Raw genomic sequence first — 15,727 nt, 5'->3', positions numbered from 1 at the left:
GAATTACTAAGCACATAAAAGAACAAGTCTTGTAGAAGCAGAACCAACGTGGCGAGGTTCTAGGACTTATTGACAAATTAAAAACAGACAAACCCTCAGCTCCAGATGGTGTCTTTCCAAACTCAAATGTGAAAATGCTGGTTTTCAAACAAAAATATGCCACTTGTCCCTAAGATCAGCCTCCATATGTTGGGACTGGAAAGTGACCAATGCAATACCAATTTTTAAATGGGAATCTAGGAAATCACAGGTCGCTTAGCTTAACTGAAAAACTGGTGGGAAACTTGATTAACAATGGAATAATCTTACATATAGAAGAACAAGTCTTTTTGAGAGAGAATCAGCACAGCTTCCTGGAGAGCAACTCCCGTCTCACTAATTTTTCAGAGCATCAACAAGCATATGGATATAAGTGATCAAGTTAACATTGTGCACTTGGACTCTCAAAAAGCTTTTGATAAAATCCCTCCCCAAAGACTCCAGAGGAACCTTAGCAGTGATGGGATAAGAGGAGATCTCCTTTTACAGTTCAGTAGCTGGTTTAAAAAACGGGAAGCAGCGAGTAGAAATAATGGACAGTTTCCACAACTGAGGACTTCCACGACTTTTTAACTTGTTCATAAATAACCTGGAGATAGGAGCGAGCAGTGAGGTGGCCAGGTTTATAGATGACACTAAATTGTCCAGGGTGGAAAAAACAAGGTGGGTTTGCAAGGAGCTCCAAAAGGATATCTCCAGACTGGATGAATGGGCATTATTCAAGTGCAAAATAATGTGCAAAACACCCTAACTGCACACATGTGCACTCATGAGGTCTAAACTGGTCATGACTGACCGGGGTCATAGCGGATAGCTCAGTGACGATATCAGCCCAGCATGTGAGAGCTTTGAAAAAGGCTAATTCCGTGCTAGGAAAGGGGTTGAAAGTAAAACTGCCAATATCATAATGCCATTATGCAATCGATGATGCAATCGTACTTGGAATACTGTCTGCAGATTTGGTCACCATGCATCAAAAAGGATGTTGTGGAGCTGGGGAAGGTTCAGGAAAGGGCAGCCAGAATTATCAGAAGGTTGAAGCAACAGAAAGGCGACAGCATTTGGGTCTTTTTAGCTTGGGGGGGGGGGAGTGAGTATGAAAGAGGTATAAAATTATTCATGGGGTGGAGAAAGTCGATAGAGATAAGAACCATATTGAATGGTTTAACTATCAAGCCTTCTTTCCAGGGAACTCTGGGAATTGTAGTTCTGTGGGGGAGATAAAAGGTAAAGGTACCCCTGCCCGTACGGGCCAGTCGTGTCCGACTCTAGGGTTGTGCGCCCATCTCACTTAAGAGGCCGAGGGCAAGTGCTGTCCGGAGACACTTCCGGGTCACGTGGCCAGCGTGACGAAGCTGCTCTGGCGAGCCAGCACCAGCGCAGCGCACGAAAACGCTGTTTACCTTCCTGCTATAAAGTGGTACCTATTTATCTACTTGCACTTAGGGTTGCTTTCGAACTGCTAGGTGGGCAGGAGCTGGGACCGAAAGACGGGAGCTCACCCCACCGCGGGGATTCAAACCACCGACCATACGATCGGCAAGTCCTAGGCACTGAGGTTTTACCCACAGCGCCACCCGCGTCCCCATGGTGGGGGAGATAGAGGTCTCCTAAAAAACTCTCAGCACCTGCACCAGACTACAGTTCCCAGGATTCTTTGGGGGAAGCCATGACTGTTACAGTAGTGTCTTAATGATTTGAATCAGGGTTTCCCAAACTTGGGTCTCCAGCTGTTTTTGGACTACAACTCCTATCATCCCTAGCTAGCAAGACCAGTGGTCAGGGATGATGGGAATTGTAGTCCAAAAAAACAGCCAGAGACCCAAGTTTGGGAAACCCTGTTTTAAATATATATGGTTGATGTGGCCTAATTTTACTTTACTAGAGAACCGTTATCATCGCTTTCCTTTAAAAAAAAATTCACCCTCTTTAGTCCAAAGCATCAAATGGCTATTCCACACAGTCTGAACCTGGCACATTTCAGAACTGCCTGAGAAGTGTCCTGCCAAACTGGGCATCCTAAAAATAATTTGGCAGAAAAATCTGAGCTTGTAAAGCAGCTAGCAAACTCATCAACGCTCCTTTGCTGACAGTTTCCAGAAGGGGTAGCTGTTTGAGCCTGTCACAACAAGAGCCTTGTGGCATCTTAAAAACTAACACATTTCATTCTGGCATAAACATTTGTGGACGAGGATTGGTGCAGCAAATCCCAGTCCGCACAAGCTTATGCCTTAATAAACGTGCTTGTCTTTAAGGTGCAACAAAAATCTTTCGCTTTCCTTTTTCTGATGGCGCTTACTCGCAAGTCTATAGCGCTAAGGTATAGCGCTCATAGCCATAGCTGTCAACTTTTCACTTTTCCTGCAAGGAATCCTATTCAAAATAAAGGAATTTCCCTTTAAAAAAGGGAAACATTGACAGCTGTGCTTATAGCACCAATATTTTTTAAAAAGCAAGCTAAGGGAAACCAAATTCTGAGGACAAAAATAAATTATTCTGTCAACCATTTCCTACAAATTTGCTTCCATCACTGTCTCTTCTATATTGTATTTTAGCCTCTTTTTTTCAGCAGGTTTTGGTTGTTTTTTTTAGTAGTTTGGCTGTTACAGTGTTACCTCAGGTTACAAACACCTCGGGTTACCAACACTTCGGGTTCTAGACTCCGCTAACCCAGAAGTAGTACCTCGGGTTAAGAACTTTACCTCAGGATGAGAACAGAAATTGCGTGCCAGTGGTGCAGCGGCTGTGGGAGGCCCCATTAGCTAAAGTGGTACCTCAGATTAAGAATGGTTTCAGGTTAAGAGCGGACCTCCGGAACGAATTAAGTTCGTAACCAGAGGTACCACTGTTATAGCAGGGGGTGTGGATATGGGTTTAGTGGAGGGCAAATTAAGGGTAAGAGGAAAAAGCCATAGAGAAACGGAGTATGAGATGGGGGAGCAAAGTTGCTCCATCAACAACCTCCATCTACCACCTCTTGAAGATGTAGCAAGTTTCCTTGCTCCTATTGGAGACTGGGAAGATGAAGATCCTGGGATGAGGATTCCAGAAAGATTTACCAGCTTAAATAGCCTGCCAAGGCAATGCTGTGGCAGAACCAATGTGTGGTTTGCAAAGACTGCTTCGGGACAAGCACCAAGAAGGATTGCATTGACTTATATGGGGAGCTAAGGAAGTCGAACCATATTTGTTTTCCCTTTCCCCCCAGAGAACTGTGTTATGTTCCTTTTGAACGGATTATAATGGAACAAGAAGGCCCGGTGCGTGTCTTTCCCTGAGTAACTGGTTGAGAAAAGATTGTGCTTCTCGTCAACAATTCCCAGTGGAATGTAAATGGAGGGCTGAAAAATGTGGGATTGGGATTGCCTTGTAGTTAACCTTTGCCTATATTAGTGGGGGCAAGTGGTTCTTCCAAAAATTAAAACTGATGTCATTGGTAGTCCATTCAACTCAAGCTGATTCTAGAGAGTTTGGGGTGCGAGGAGGGCAGGGGCAGGGTGCAATTCACCCTAGATTTTATTTCCATTCTGGAAAGCCATTGCTGTCATAGTCAAAGGGACAGTACCTCAGAGCAGGGCTTTTTTGGTGGCTGCCCCCGTCCTGCGGAATAACATTCCCATCGAGTTACGACAGGCACTCAATATCTGCACTTTCTGGAAACAGCTGAAGACGTTTTTGTTTCTGCAGGCTTTTAAATAGGTCTTTACCATGACTGCCCACTTGTTAGGGTTTCAGTCTTGTTTTAAATGTGTGTGTTTTTAACTGTTTTTCATATGTAAATTGCCTTCAGACTAGTTTAGAAGGCAATTGATGAATCAAGGATAATAATAACACCCACACATAAGGAGGAGTCCTTGTGTGTCCTTGTTTCTCAGTTTGACCCTTTTACATGGTTTTGTATGTTTGGTGGTATTTTATGTATTGTGTTTTGCTGTTATTTTTATTGTTTATCGATCAGTAATTCTTTATTGTAACTGATAAGTGCAAATTATTGTTTAATTACTATTTGCTTAGTGTTGGATTCTAACGGATTATTGAATATTGCTTTATTTGATATAAGTTGTTTATACTAAAGTTATTGCGACTTTTTATAGTGCATCAGATTGTTACTATTTATGTTTTATTATTAGTTCTATATGTGTTGGAAGCTGTCCAGAGTGGCTGGGGCAACCCAGCCAGGTGGGTGGGGTATAAATAAAAATGTTGTTGTTGCTGTTGTTGTTTATTAGAGCTGCCTCCACCCTCCTCCCAGGAGAGGAGAGGAGCTGAGCTGGCCACAAGACAATCTGCCAGAGGGAAAAAGCCATCTGTGTGCCAGCCCATTTAGATGCTGGCTGTGCAGCACCTGTTCCACCAACTTCCACCCACCTGGTCATTTGCTCACCTGGTCACTAACTCACTTGCCCAGCTGACTATTCACTCCCCCTGGGGAGTCTTAAGGCTCCCTCACAACACACACACACACACATGCAACATGTTGCTGCTTAGAACCTCTTGTTTATTAGAATCTGTGGTGGTTGTGCAATTGGCTTTGGGTTCTTGCAACAGCATATTGTTCAGTCGTAAGATACGGAAAGTGTGCTGACATTTTTTTGGTCGACCTCTTTTCTTCGTGAGAGGGAAACTACTTTGTGAACTTGTAGAATTTTTAAAAAAAAATTAATTTAGGGTCCTTGCAACAATTCTTACTTGAGGATTATAATTTGGCAGTGCGTTCTTAACCTTGGCTGATCTTAATGTGAAAATGTGTTACTAATTTGTATGTTCAGAGGACGTTGCGTAAATAATTTTCGGGTTTTAGCAGTAACTCTACGTAATCGTTCATGTTGATTCCAGGAAGTAGGAAAAATGCACTTGTTTTATCTCTCTGTTTTGAGAACGCTGTGTAGGATTTAATTTGGGTTTTTGCAGTATTTCATGACTGAGCACATGCTAGGAAATAGACACTTAATTAAAATATCATAATTGTGGGTATTGTGTATTTATTAAGGCTTAGCAAACAATTCATTGCAGGTATTTAAGGGGGAAATGCAATTCCTGGGTGATGATTATCATATCCTTAGGCTCCAATCCTGCACCCACCTAACCTGGGAGTAAAGTCCTATCAAACTCTATAGTGCTGACTTCTGAGTAGTTGTGTATAGGATTGCACTGTTAAGGGTCAATTGAATAGGAACTTGGTGCAATCCACAAAAGGATAAACTCTAAGTAAAGTTGATGTCTGATACCATTTTTAAAATTACGTTCTTATTAAGATTTTCCATAAGCAACAAGAGTTCATTCAGTGTCTCTACTTTCAAATCATAGTCTTTCATACAGGTCATTACAGTCAAATCGAGGCATTTTTGTGGTCATCACAAAAGTGGTGGAGGAAAGAGAAGTGGAAAAGGGGGTGAGAGAGACAGTAAATATGAGGAAAGCAGAATGTTCCCTAGAGAAGGATCTGAAATTCTGAACCCTTGAATTTCTTTTACTCTAGACCAGGGGTTCCCAAACTTTTTTTTGGCCATGCCCCACCTAAGCATCTCTAAAATCCCAATGTGCCCCCCGCCATGACATATAATTCTTATTATTCAAAATGTGAGCTCCTATTCACATAGGTAAAGGTAAAGGGACCCCTGACCATTAGGTTCAGTCGTGACCGACTCTGGGGTTGCAGCGCTCATCTCGCTTTATTGGCCGAGGGAGCCGACATTTGTCCGCAGACAGCTTCCGGGTCATGTGGCCAGCATGACTAAGCCGCTTCTGGCAAACCAGAGCAGCACACAGAAACGCCGTTTACCTTCCCGCTGGTGCGGTACCTATTTATCTACTTGCACTTTGTGCTTTCGAACTGCTAGGTTGGCAGGAGCTGGAACTGAACAACAGGAGCTCACCCCATCGCGGGGATTTGAACCGTAGACCTTCTGATCCCACAGCGCCACCCGCCATAGGTTTAACCCACAGCACCACCCGTGTCCCTCCTATTCACATAGAGGAGGCCTAAAAGGCCATTCACTGTTAATAACTCATTCTCAAATTGCCCCCCTTAAAAATCAAATTGCCCCCCTTTGGGACATGTGCCCAACATTGGGAACCACGGCTCTAGACTATTCTGTTTGATGTTTTAATGTGTTGTAAACTGGTTTGAGATTTTTTCTTTAAAATATAAAGTGGTATGGAAATGAATAATAATAATCATAATAAATTTCACTGGGGAGAAAAAAGGCACCTAGACATTTGGTTGTAGCAACTGTAACCTAGGCTTAAGATGCCATTTGACAGTTAGCTTATACAGTGGTACCTTGGGTTACAGATGCTTCAGGTTACGCGATTTCGGGTTGTGCACCGTGCCAAACCCGGAAGTACCGGAATGGGTTACTTCCGGGTTTCGGCGCATGCGCAGAAGCACTAAATCACGCTTTGCGCATGTGCAGAACTGCCTAATCGCGACGTGCGCACGCAGACGCAGCACTGCGGGTTGCGAATGCTGCAGGTTGCGAACAGATCATGTTCGCAACCTGAGGTTCCACTGTATATCTAAGTTTCAAACATTGGTTCCCAGATAAAAATCTAACCTGCCAAGATTTGGGTGTTTCTCTCACTCAGGAGTTACGGTGAAATTTGTGGTGGGCAGCAGTTTCAGATTGTGTGTGTGTGTGTGTGTGTGTGTGTTGCAGGCTTTCTGTGGTTGCCTTCTGGTGACCTCCGATTGCCCTCTAGTTTGGAGATAGTAAGAAGCAAGCATCCTGCACCTCCTGCCCATTTGACCTGGTTCCTCTCTTGTGGTCAACCTTTTGACCTCTTCCCTCAAGCGATTGTGGCGCAGACACCCCACTGCAGATGGGCAAACAAGCATCTGCTTTGCTAGAGGATTTGAATTTTAGAAGAAGATAGGGCGGAAACTGCAAAAAAAGTCCTGTATGTGGGTACCACAGTCTCGGAGGATTAATAAAAACTGAACTCCGCGTTGAAGACTCAGCTCTAAGCAAAAACCCATGGAAGGAAGTGGACGACATCTAGCTAGAACCACACTCAGTTGTGCAGATGTCCTTATTTCAATTTTACATCCCGCTTAGGCAATGCACAGAAGGTCTGTGTAGTAGTACGTAGACCAGGGATTGCCAACCTTTTGTGGGTCAGGGAAGAGACAACGGAGCGTACATCTGGGCATGAAGGCAACCTGCTGCATTTGCAGCAGCAAAGTGACCGAAGTTGAGGCTGATGGATTTCCCCTTCATTGGCTGAAGTGGGATCTCGTCCGCGGAAGGTTATGCCACCATAAATCTATCGCGTCTTGTGGCACCTCTAAAGACTGGTCTTTTGTCTCCACAAGACACAACGTCCTCTGCCAGCAACCCACTTCGGTCTCTCCTCAAAAGCCACTTCTTCAACAATTATATTTTATGTACAGTGGTACCTCGGGTTAAGAACTTAATTCGTTTTGGAGGTCCGTTCTTAACCTGAAACTGTTCTTAGCCTGAGGTACCACTTTAGCTAATGGGGCCTCCCACTGCCACTGCCCCGCCACCACGCGATTTCTGTTCTCATCCTGAACCAAAGTTCTTAACCCGAGATACTATTTCTGGGTTAGCGGAGTCTGTAACCTGAAGCGTCTGTAACCTGAAGCATCTATAACCCAAGGTAAAGGGACCCCTGACCATTAGGTCCAGTCGTGACCGACTCTGGGGTTGCGGCGCTCATCTCGCTTTACTGGCCGAGGGAGCCGGCGTACAGCTTCCAGGTCATGTGGCCAGCATGACTAAGCCGCTTCTGGCAAACCAGCGCATGGAAACGCCGTTTACCTTCCTGCCGGAGCGGTACCTATTTATCTACTTGCACTTTGATGTGCTTTCGAACTGCTAGGTGGGCAGGAGCAGGGACCGAGCAACGGGAGCTCACCCCGTCGCGGGGATTCGAACCGCCGACCTTCTGATCAGCAAGCCCTAGGCTCTGTGGTTTAACCCACAGCGCCACATGCGTCCCTAGGTACCAAGGTACCACTGTATTAAATTTACATCCTGCCCTTCTTACCGGAGAAGCTCAGGGCAACAAACACAAAAAAGTTGCAGTGTCATAATTAAGAATATATATTTTTTAACAAAAACTACTTTAAACGTTTAAAAGCACCTAAAAGCAACCACATTCCTCTCACCGCTAAGAAGATCGTGGTTGCCATGGCCAGTATCTTTGAGCCAACAAACGGCTGGGTGAGCAGGAATGCTTTTAAATGAGGGAGGCAGGGACGTCTCACCAGGGAGGACATTCCACAAGCAGGGATTATTTTTCCACCTACTGTAAAATCCCAGGCTTTTTAAATACCTTCACCCCACCCCAGCCTAATGTATAGTGACAGCTGTTTGTTTAAAATTGTTCTTTTTTTAATATTGAGTTTTAAGTTGCTGTGACCTGACCTGAAACCTTCTGGCAAATGGGCAAGTAAGAAATCAAAATAATAATAGTGTAAGGCTTTTTATCACCTGTAATGGTGTGCAGGACATCTTTTAGAGCAGGAGCAATGATGTCATCCGGCAGAATGGTGGGGTAAAGGAGGTGATAAGGAGGCTTTCAAGTTTTACTATTGTTTGTGATAGGTTAGCTGCTAGGGAGGCAGAGAGAGAGAGAAAGAAAAAGAAAGAAAGTCAGGGTTTGTTGGTACTTTTTTCTTTGTCCTTGATTCATCCTAGCAGTTTAAAAGGTGACATTTCTTTGCAGGAGTGTTTGCATTTCTAATTAAACACCAAGTTTAAATTTCAGCTGACTGGAGGTATTTTGTAAAAGCTCAATGTGTGTGGGGGGGGGGGTTGTTTTGTTTTTTAAAAAACAAGCTGGGATTTATTCTGTAAACAGGGAATATGTATTCAGCTAAGTTTTACTCAAAGTAGATCCATTGAAATGAATGGACATGGCTATGTTAGGTCCATTAATTCCAGAGGGTTTACTAAAACATAGCTGTATAACCCATATATCTTGTTAGCTGATCCTTTAAAAAAACAAAGAAGAGTATTATATTGTTAGTGGGAATAGGTGGATATGGGCAGCTGGCTGGATTTTCTTTAGAGGTGTGGTTTTGGAACCCATCAGGAAGAACTCTTGCACTTTAAAGTTTACAATTTTGCTGCTCATTGCCTGTTGATGTTTTGCATAGGGCTTAAAGCACCATTCCTTCTTAAACAGGTAGATAAGTAGTCATAATAGGAAAAGAAATGATAATACATTCGGTTTAAGCCTAGCTATGTAAGGCCTGTGGATCCACAGTCCTTATGTGGTCTAATGCTGGCATTCAGATGAATGCAAAAAAAAAAAAAAAAAAGTTAACAGAAGCAATTATATCTCTCCAAACCATGTGAATTGTCTGCTCCTTGTAGCCCCAGAAATTATATTTGTGTGTTTCCTGTGCAAGTGTGCTTCCTTCTGCTGGGATTGTGGGCTGCTGTTTGAGTCTGATTAACTTCTGTTTTCAAACGCTGGATATCTGGGACACAAGGAAGGGCTGTAGCTCAGCAACAGAACATCTGCTTTGCTTGCAGAAGGTCCCAGGTTCAGGCCTCAGGCATCTCCAGGTAGGGCTGGGAGAGGCCTCAAATTTTGGAGAGCTGCTGCCAATTAGGGTGGGCACGTATTCAGCTAAATCGGGGTTTCAGCTAAACTTGGGTCCCCAGCTGTTTTTGGACTACAACTCCCATCGTCCCGGACCACTGGTCCTGCTAGCTAGGGATGATGGGAGTTGTAGTTCAAAAACAGCTGGAGACCCAAGTTTGAGACAACCTGAGCTAGATACATCTAGGTTGGGTTCTGTATAAAAGACTGCTCTGTTCTTCAGTGTACTGGCAAGCAGAAAAGGCAACTCATGAGATATCCCTGAGATATATCCCTAAGGCGTAGTGAAGTAGCCAGCATTGTGTAAGTCTGGAAGAGGTTGTGCAATGCCTTCCTTCCTGCAAAGGGAGGCAAAAAAACAGGATTACCGGTTAGGTTTGCATATGTCTACTGTTTATAATGTTGGGCAGTGTCCAACTAGACAGTTCCACTACTCCGTCCAAGGACTTGTCATGCTGTGCAACCCCTAAATATGTTCTTCCTACAACTGAGATGAAGGCAGGGAAGTTCCATTGCACAGTTGAAAGTCCTTGTGCCGGTGGAACTGTTTTATTGGTGCCACCCTTTTGGGGGGAGTGCGAGTCGAGGAGATGCCAGGGAAGATTAGCTGCGTGCCTTTGCCGCCTGCCTGTCCCGATCACAAACCTTAAAACCTTTTCTCCGTCCCGAGACAACTTGTACAGCAGCGGAGGAAAAGAGAGACTGTCACTGTTTACACAACTCTGACATTAACGAAGCGCATTGTGCGAAAGTCAGTATCTCTTTACTGAGGTGCTATAGCATCTGTGTGAAGGGTCTAGGAAGTGACATGCTAACAACCCAGGGACCAGGCACAAGGATAAGGCACAGACTGTTCCTGTTGCCTGTCTGCATGCACGCCGATGAAATACAGAAATACTCTCTGTGCTGAAAGTCCTGCCCTTTCTAAACCTTTTACAGAATTTTGCTGGCACTGAATTGCAGGAGGCAGATCCTCACCCCTGCACTCACCCACCTCTCTCTAAATCTCCAGTGTGTAGGAGTCAGCAGCCTTCCCCCACTTTGTATAAAACCAGGAAATCGAAAAACTGCGCCTGTCATAGAATTAACATCAGAGGGGCTGCCCCAGAGACTTCAGCAAAGCTGCTATGGAAATAAGTGATTCACAGAATCTGAGCTCCGGTAGCACTGCTAGGGAACGGGGGTTTGGAGGAGATTAGCCAGGCTGCCGCTTCTCATTCATTCATTCATTCATTCATCCTCTTTTCTCCCTCCCTCTTTTTCTGTAGGTGGGCGCATCTGTTCCTTCTCCCCTTGCATCGAACAAGTGCAAAGGACCTGCCTGGCTCTGGAGGAGCACGGCTTTGCCGAATGTAACACTCTGGAGATCCTGCTGAGAGTGTACAACGTTCGGACAATCAGCTTGCCAGTCCCTGACCTTGGAAAAGGAACCGGGGGCAATGCCAGAGCGGAGTCTGACCAAGGCAGCCCATCCGATCAGGGTGCCTCTTCTGCTGGTCTCCAGCAGGGAAACGCACAGTTTAAAAGCGGTGTGCCGCCAAGGGAGATGGTGGGCCACACTGGGTATTTGACCTTCGCTACCAAAAGCCTATTTTAGTTACTCGCGAAGCTAGCGGCCTCCTTGCTGCCCTCCCTCCTTCCCTCCCTCCCAATCAAGCATCCCAGGCTTTTTTTGCTCGTCGGGCAATTCCATATATAGTCAGACTGAGTAAGATTATGCTTTTGTTTAAATAGCACGCAGGAGCGCTAACCAGATCAGCCTTGCAGTACACTGTCCTTCTGGAACAGTGCTTGGCTGCCTGTCAGGTAGGAAGATGGATTAGCAGCTAATAGCTGTGGGATGGACTTTGCAAAGCAAAAGCCACTTACTGAGGCTGAGGTTGTTTGGGGCAGGGGGGGGGGTGTCAACAAGGTTTCCTTTTTCTTTCTGGAACCCCTGCATTGATTCTTCCCTCTAAGAGGGTGTGCAATGGGGAGAATTTTTGCTTTCAGTTTTGTATTTGCCATTGGGAATCTATTTAATATTTGGATTTTTAAAAAATAAAAAAGGTTTTGCCGTAGGCCCAGAATTGGCTAGCAGCCCCTGCAAAGAGAGTCTTAAAAAGGCAGGCGGATGTGTGGATCCATATATAAGCATACATGCATACATAGGTGAACAACCCTGGAAAGAGCATCAAACCCAATTTATTGTGGTTGCATGACGTGAGTGAGGCTCCCTTGTCACAAAGATTCAAAGTGCAGGGCTAGCTTTTGAGGGGAGAAAGTTAGGCTGCAAGTCTTCACCCTGACATCTAATGCTGAATGGAGCTGGTGGTTTCCTATAGGAAGTGTCATTTAGTCACATCCCTGCTTGCATCCCGAAATAATTCTGTTCAGGGACGGCTCTTCTACCTCTTCTGTGTGAGCAAAATCCTCAGCACAATCGCACATTCACTTGGTCCTGAATAAATGGCTAGATTTGCATCCTGCTTCCTCCCTGCCAAACGAAAGCAGCAAAAAAAAAACACCTCCCTTATTCAGTCTGTCCTGTATTGTAAGACGGTACTTGTATTTACAGATGTCCATTGCTGTAAACAGAACGAACCCTTCCCTGGTGTTCTTGACCAGCGTATAAGCACGTCACAATCCTGTCTTCCTAGGGCCTGGGTGAAATGCGAGCCACGAGGCAAATCTTTTTATCCATTCCATGCGCCGGCTGATTAATAGATATGCCTGAAAGTGCGAATCCGGTTTTGCCCTTTTCTTGACCAAAAATAAACATGGCTGAGCTTTCGATGGGTTACAGCCCCGGTGCTAATCTGTCACAGTTTAACAAAAGTTCCGCCAACCGCGGCGAGCAAAGATAGAACAGCTGAGCAGATTAAAAACCAGGAAAGCAAATCATCTGAGCTCGAAGCTGTTACGTAAGTGTTCCAGGGCTGCAGCTTTCCGCCTCCTCCTCCTCCTCCTCCTCCTCCTCCTCTTCGGAAGGATGTTAAAAGTCTTCTGTTATGCAGTGCTCGAAAGTACTTTTGAGGGAAAGCGGGGTAGAAGGTGCTACTGCTGCTGCATCATTAATGGGGTAGCTACAACCGCCTGCCTGCAAGCAAAGAGAGAACAGCAGGCGTATGTAAACATCAGATCAACTGGGGAAGAGGAGGGGGAGCTGCTTAAACCTACAAAAGGAGAGGAAACAGAACCAAGTGAATGCCTCTGTCCTTAAGATGCTTGCACTCAAATCAGCACTGTATGTCCTTGGTACAATATGCTTCTAGTGCAAAGCCGGGAAAGGGGGAGGGGACTTTTTCCAGACTCCCATTTGAACAATCTTATAGGGGTCACATGCAGGTGATGGGCGTGGCCAGAGGCAAAGTGGGCGGAGCAATGAATGTAAATTCTACCTTTGTGCAGTAGGTTAGATGGGATGTTTTCAGAGGTTGACGAGCCGATGGCTGGGCGATATCTCGTTTTCAACATCGCAATATATCACCTGCTAAACATCCTGTAGGGACGCGGGTAGTGCTGTGCGTTAAACCACAGAGCCTAGGACTTGCCGATCAGAAGGTCGGCGGTTCGAATCCCTGCGATGGGGTGAGCTCCTGTTGCTCGGTCCCTGCTCCTGCCAACCTAGCAGTTCGAAAGCACGAAGTGCAGGTAGATAATAGGTACCGCTCCGGCAGGAAGGTAAACGGCGTTTCTGTGCGCTGCTCTGGTTCGCCAGAAGCGGCTTAGTCATACTAGCCACATGAGCTGTACGCCGGCTCCCTTGGCCAGTAAAGCAAGATGAGCACCACAACCCCAGAGTCGGCCACGACTGGACCTAATGGTCAGGGGTCCCTTTACCTTTATATAGGGGCACTGACTGGATTCACGGTTTTCCCCACATTGTGATTTTTGCATAGCACACACCCACACACACCCTGCATCATGATTCACAATATTTTTGCCAGGTCAAAAATTATGAAACCAATAACACAATAGGGGCTTCAAACCATTTTTGGATGATATTTTGATGTATTGCCCAGCCCTAGCTGAGCCTCGTCTACCCCTCTACAGCACACACAGAAAACTCCTCCTTGACCATTGGACCCACTATTGGTCTTGTCTGCTCAAGCTGCTGGAGCCTGTTTTCACATGCAGGGGAAGTCCCTAACTCACCGAGGGGTTGAGAACCATTGGCTGCCCTCACCTGGTTTAGCTGGCCAGTTGAAACTGTTTGCCAGGGTGTAGCTGCTGTCACATGCTGACAGCTTCTAGGAACCACAGGTGAGAGCTGTGAACGCGGACCAAAGATGGATGAACTACCCCAGAAGGAGCAGAACATGTCCCCCACCAGAGGTACCAGCACTCCCCTTGTTGTTGTCGTTTAGTCGTGTCCGACTCTTCGTGACCCCATGGACCAGAGCATGCCAAGCACTTCTGTCTTCCACTGCCTTCTGCAGTTTGGTCAGAAATCCTCCCCTAACACCCCTTATTCTTGATTCTAAGCCTCTGCTGCCTTGTGGGATCTCTTCAGGAGAAGAGAAGGCTCAGGAGTAGAAACCCTACACAGATCCAGAAGGAAGTCCCTAAGATGGTTGGATGATGCCTTGAATGCCTCCTTCTGGCAACTCCTGCAGCCAAGCTGGTGCCAAATGTCTTGCTCTGCTTTCCTTTGGACCACATCAGCCAGCCAGGCCAAAGGGGGGGGGGGCGTGTCTCGTCATCTGGACAGCCCAGGACCTCCAGACACACTGCCCAGGCTTGTGCCCTGGGGAAGTCCCTTGGGTGCTGCTAACACAATAGTTTGACTCCACCCCCAGAGGCACACTCCATTGTCTCTCAATACTTAATGCCAACAAGAGTAGGCTAAATTCTACACGGAGTCGGACCCTGCTCTCAACCCTCCATCCGGGCAAGCAGGAGAGATTATGTGAGTACAAGGACTCATTCCAGTCCTGGCAAAAACGCTCAAAGGAAGGTGCAGATCAGGGCTGCGGAGGAGATGTGGCCATTGGGGAATCCCAAGGGCTGAACAGAGAGACCCGAGGGCTGCATCAGGCTCCCAGGCAAACCGAAATGAAATGTTGCAATCAACAGTGCGGCTGTGATTTAATTTGGGCTTATTTCATGTGGCGTTGGCCCGTTCATTCAGAAGTAAGTGGCGTTCAGTGGTGCTTGTCCTGGGAAAATGTGCACAGCGTTTGCAGCCTCAGCCAGTCTCATGAAGCCTCCCCCCTGTTGCTCCAGCATTCACTGCATTGCAGCGAGTTGGAAAGTGCTGTAACAGAGGGCTGTATTTTCTTCCCCTTTTGCCGCAGGACAGGACATCAAACATACAATGCTATAAAAATGCCAAGCACTTTTCTTCTCTGGTATTAAAAAGGAAGAGGAAGCAATAAAGGGACAGAGCAGGGATGGGTTTCTAAAAGTTGGAAAACCTAAATGCACAGCACTTTTTGCAGCTGGGTGGGTTAAGTTGCCTGCGCACAGCTTGCGGCAGCCTTTGGCAACCTGGTGCCCCCAGAGGTTTTGGATTACAGCTGCCCCTGTTGGAAATTGTAGTCCAAAGTATCTGTGGGCACCAGGTTAGTGAATAGAGGCTTATAGTGTCAATGCCTCTTAGGTTGTCCCTCGCTCCCAGTTAAAATGTTGCAGTCAAACTAAGGATTCGCATCTCTGCCGTTTTTCATTGCTGGTGCCCCACTCCTGGATTTCACAGGAGAGTGATGGAGGGTGCAGCCTGTTCTCTTTGGTAGCTGCCTTCTTCCCTGACTCGCTCGCCTAGGCAGGTGTGGGAGGGATGTCATTCCCTGCAGACAAGTCTCCGCGTGCCTAATTGAATTGCAAAGTGTCCTCCAGCATCCCTGGCGGAAAGGAAGAGCACCTGCTCCAAAGTCGGCGCTGGCAGTCTTGATGAAGACAATCTCTGCAGCTTGGGTCAAGCAAGACATGCAGACAGATAGATGGGAGATAGAGAGGGCTGCATGCATAAATTTTAAGAAGCGCCCTGTGGGTCAGACCAAAGGCTTTGCTAGTCCAGCACCCTCTTCCCGCAGATGCCTGTGGGAAGCCCACAAACAGAGCCTGAAGTACAACACTCCGTGTGTGAATCTCCATGTTGAGAGATTCTGGACCAATAAAAGTCAGT

At 46.2% G+C, this 15,727-nt stretch overlaps 1 protein-coding gene across 1 annotated transcript in view; it reads left to right on the top strand.

Annotated features, from left to right (window-relative positions):
- The window catches only part of TRMT61A (tRNA methyltransferase 61A), a 56,009-nt gene extending 43,618 nt beyond the window's left edge, over positions 1–12,391 (top strand). The window contains exon 4 of the mRNA XM_028702788.2: positions 10,887–12,391. Coding sequence (XP_028558621.2) covers positions 10,887–11,215 — 329 coding nt within the window. The 3' untranslated portion in view covers positions 11,216–12,391. The remainder of the gene's footprint in view (positions 1–10,886) is intronic.
- Positions 12,392–15,727: the final 3,336 nt, after the last annotated feature.

This window comes from Podarcis muralis, chromosome 1, assembly GCF_964188315.1.
Source record: "Podarcis muralis chromosome 1, rPodMur119.hap1.1, whole genome shotgun sequence".
NCBI classification, from domain to species: domain Eukaryota; kingdom Metazoa; phylum Chordata; class Lepidosauria; order Squamata; family Lacertidae; genus Podarcis; species Podarcis muralis.
This window is presented reverse-complemented; position numbering and strand designations above follow the sequence as displayed.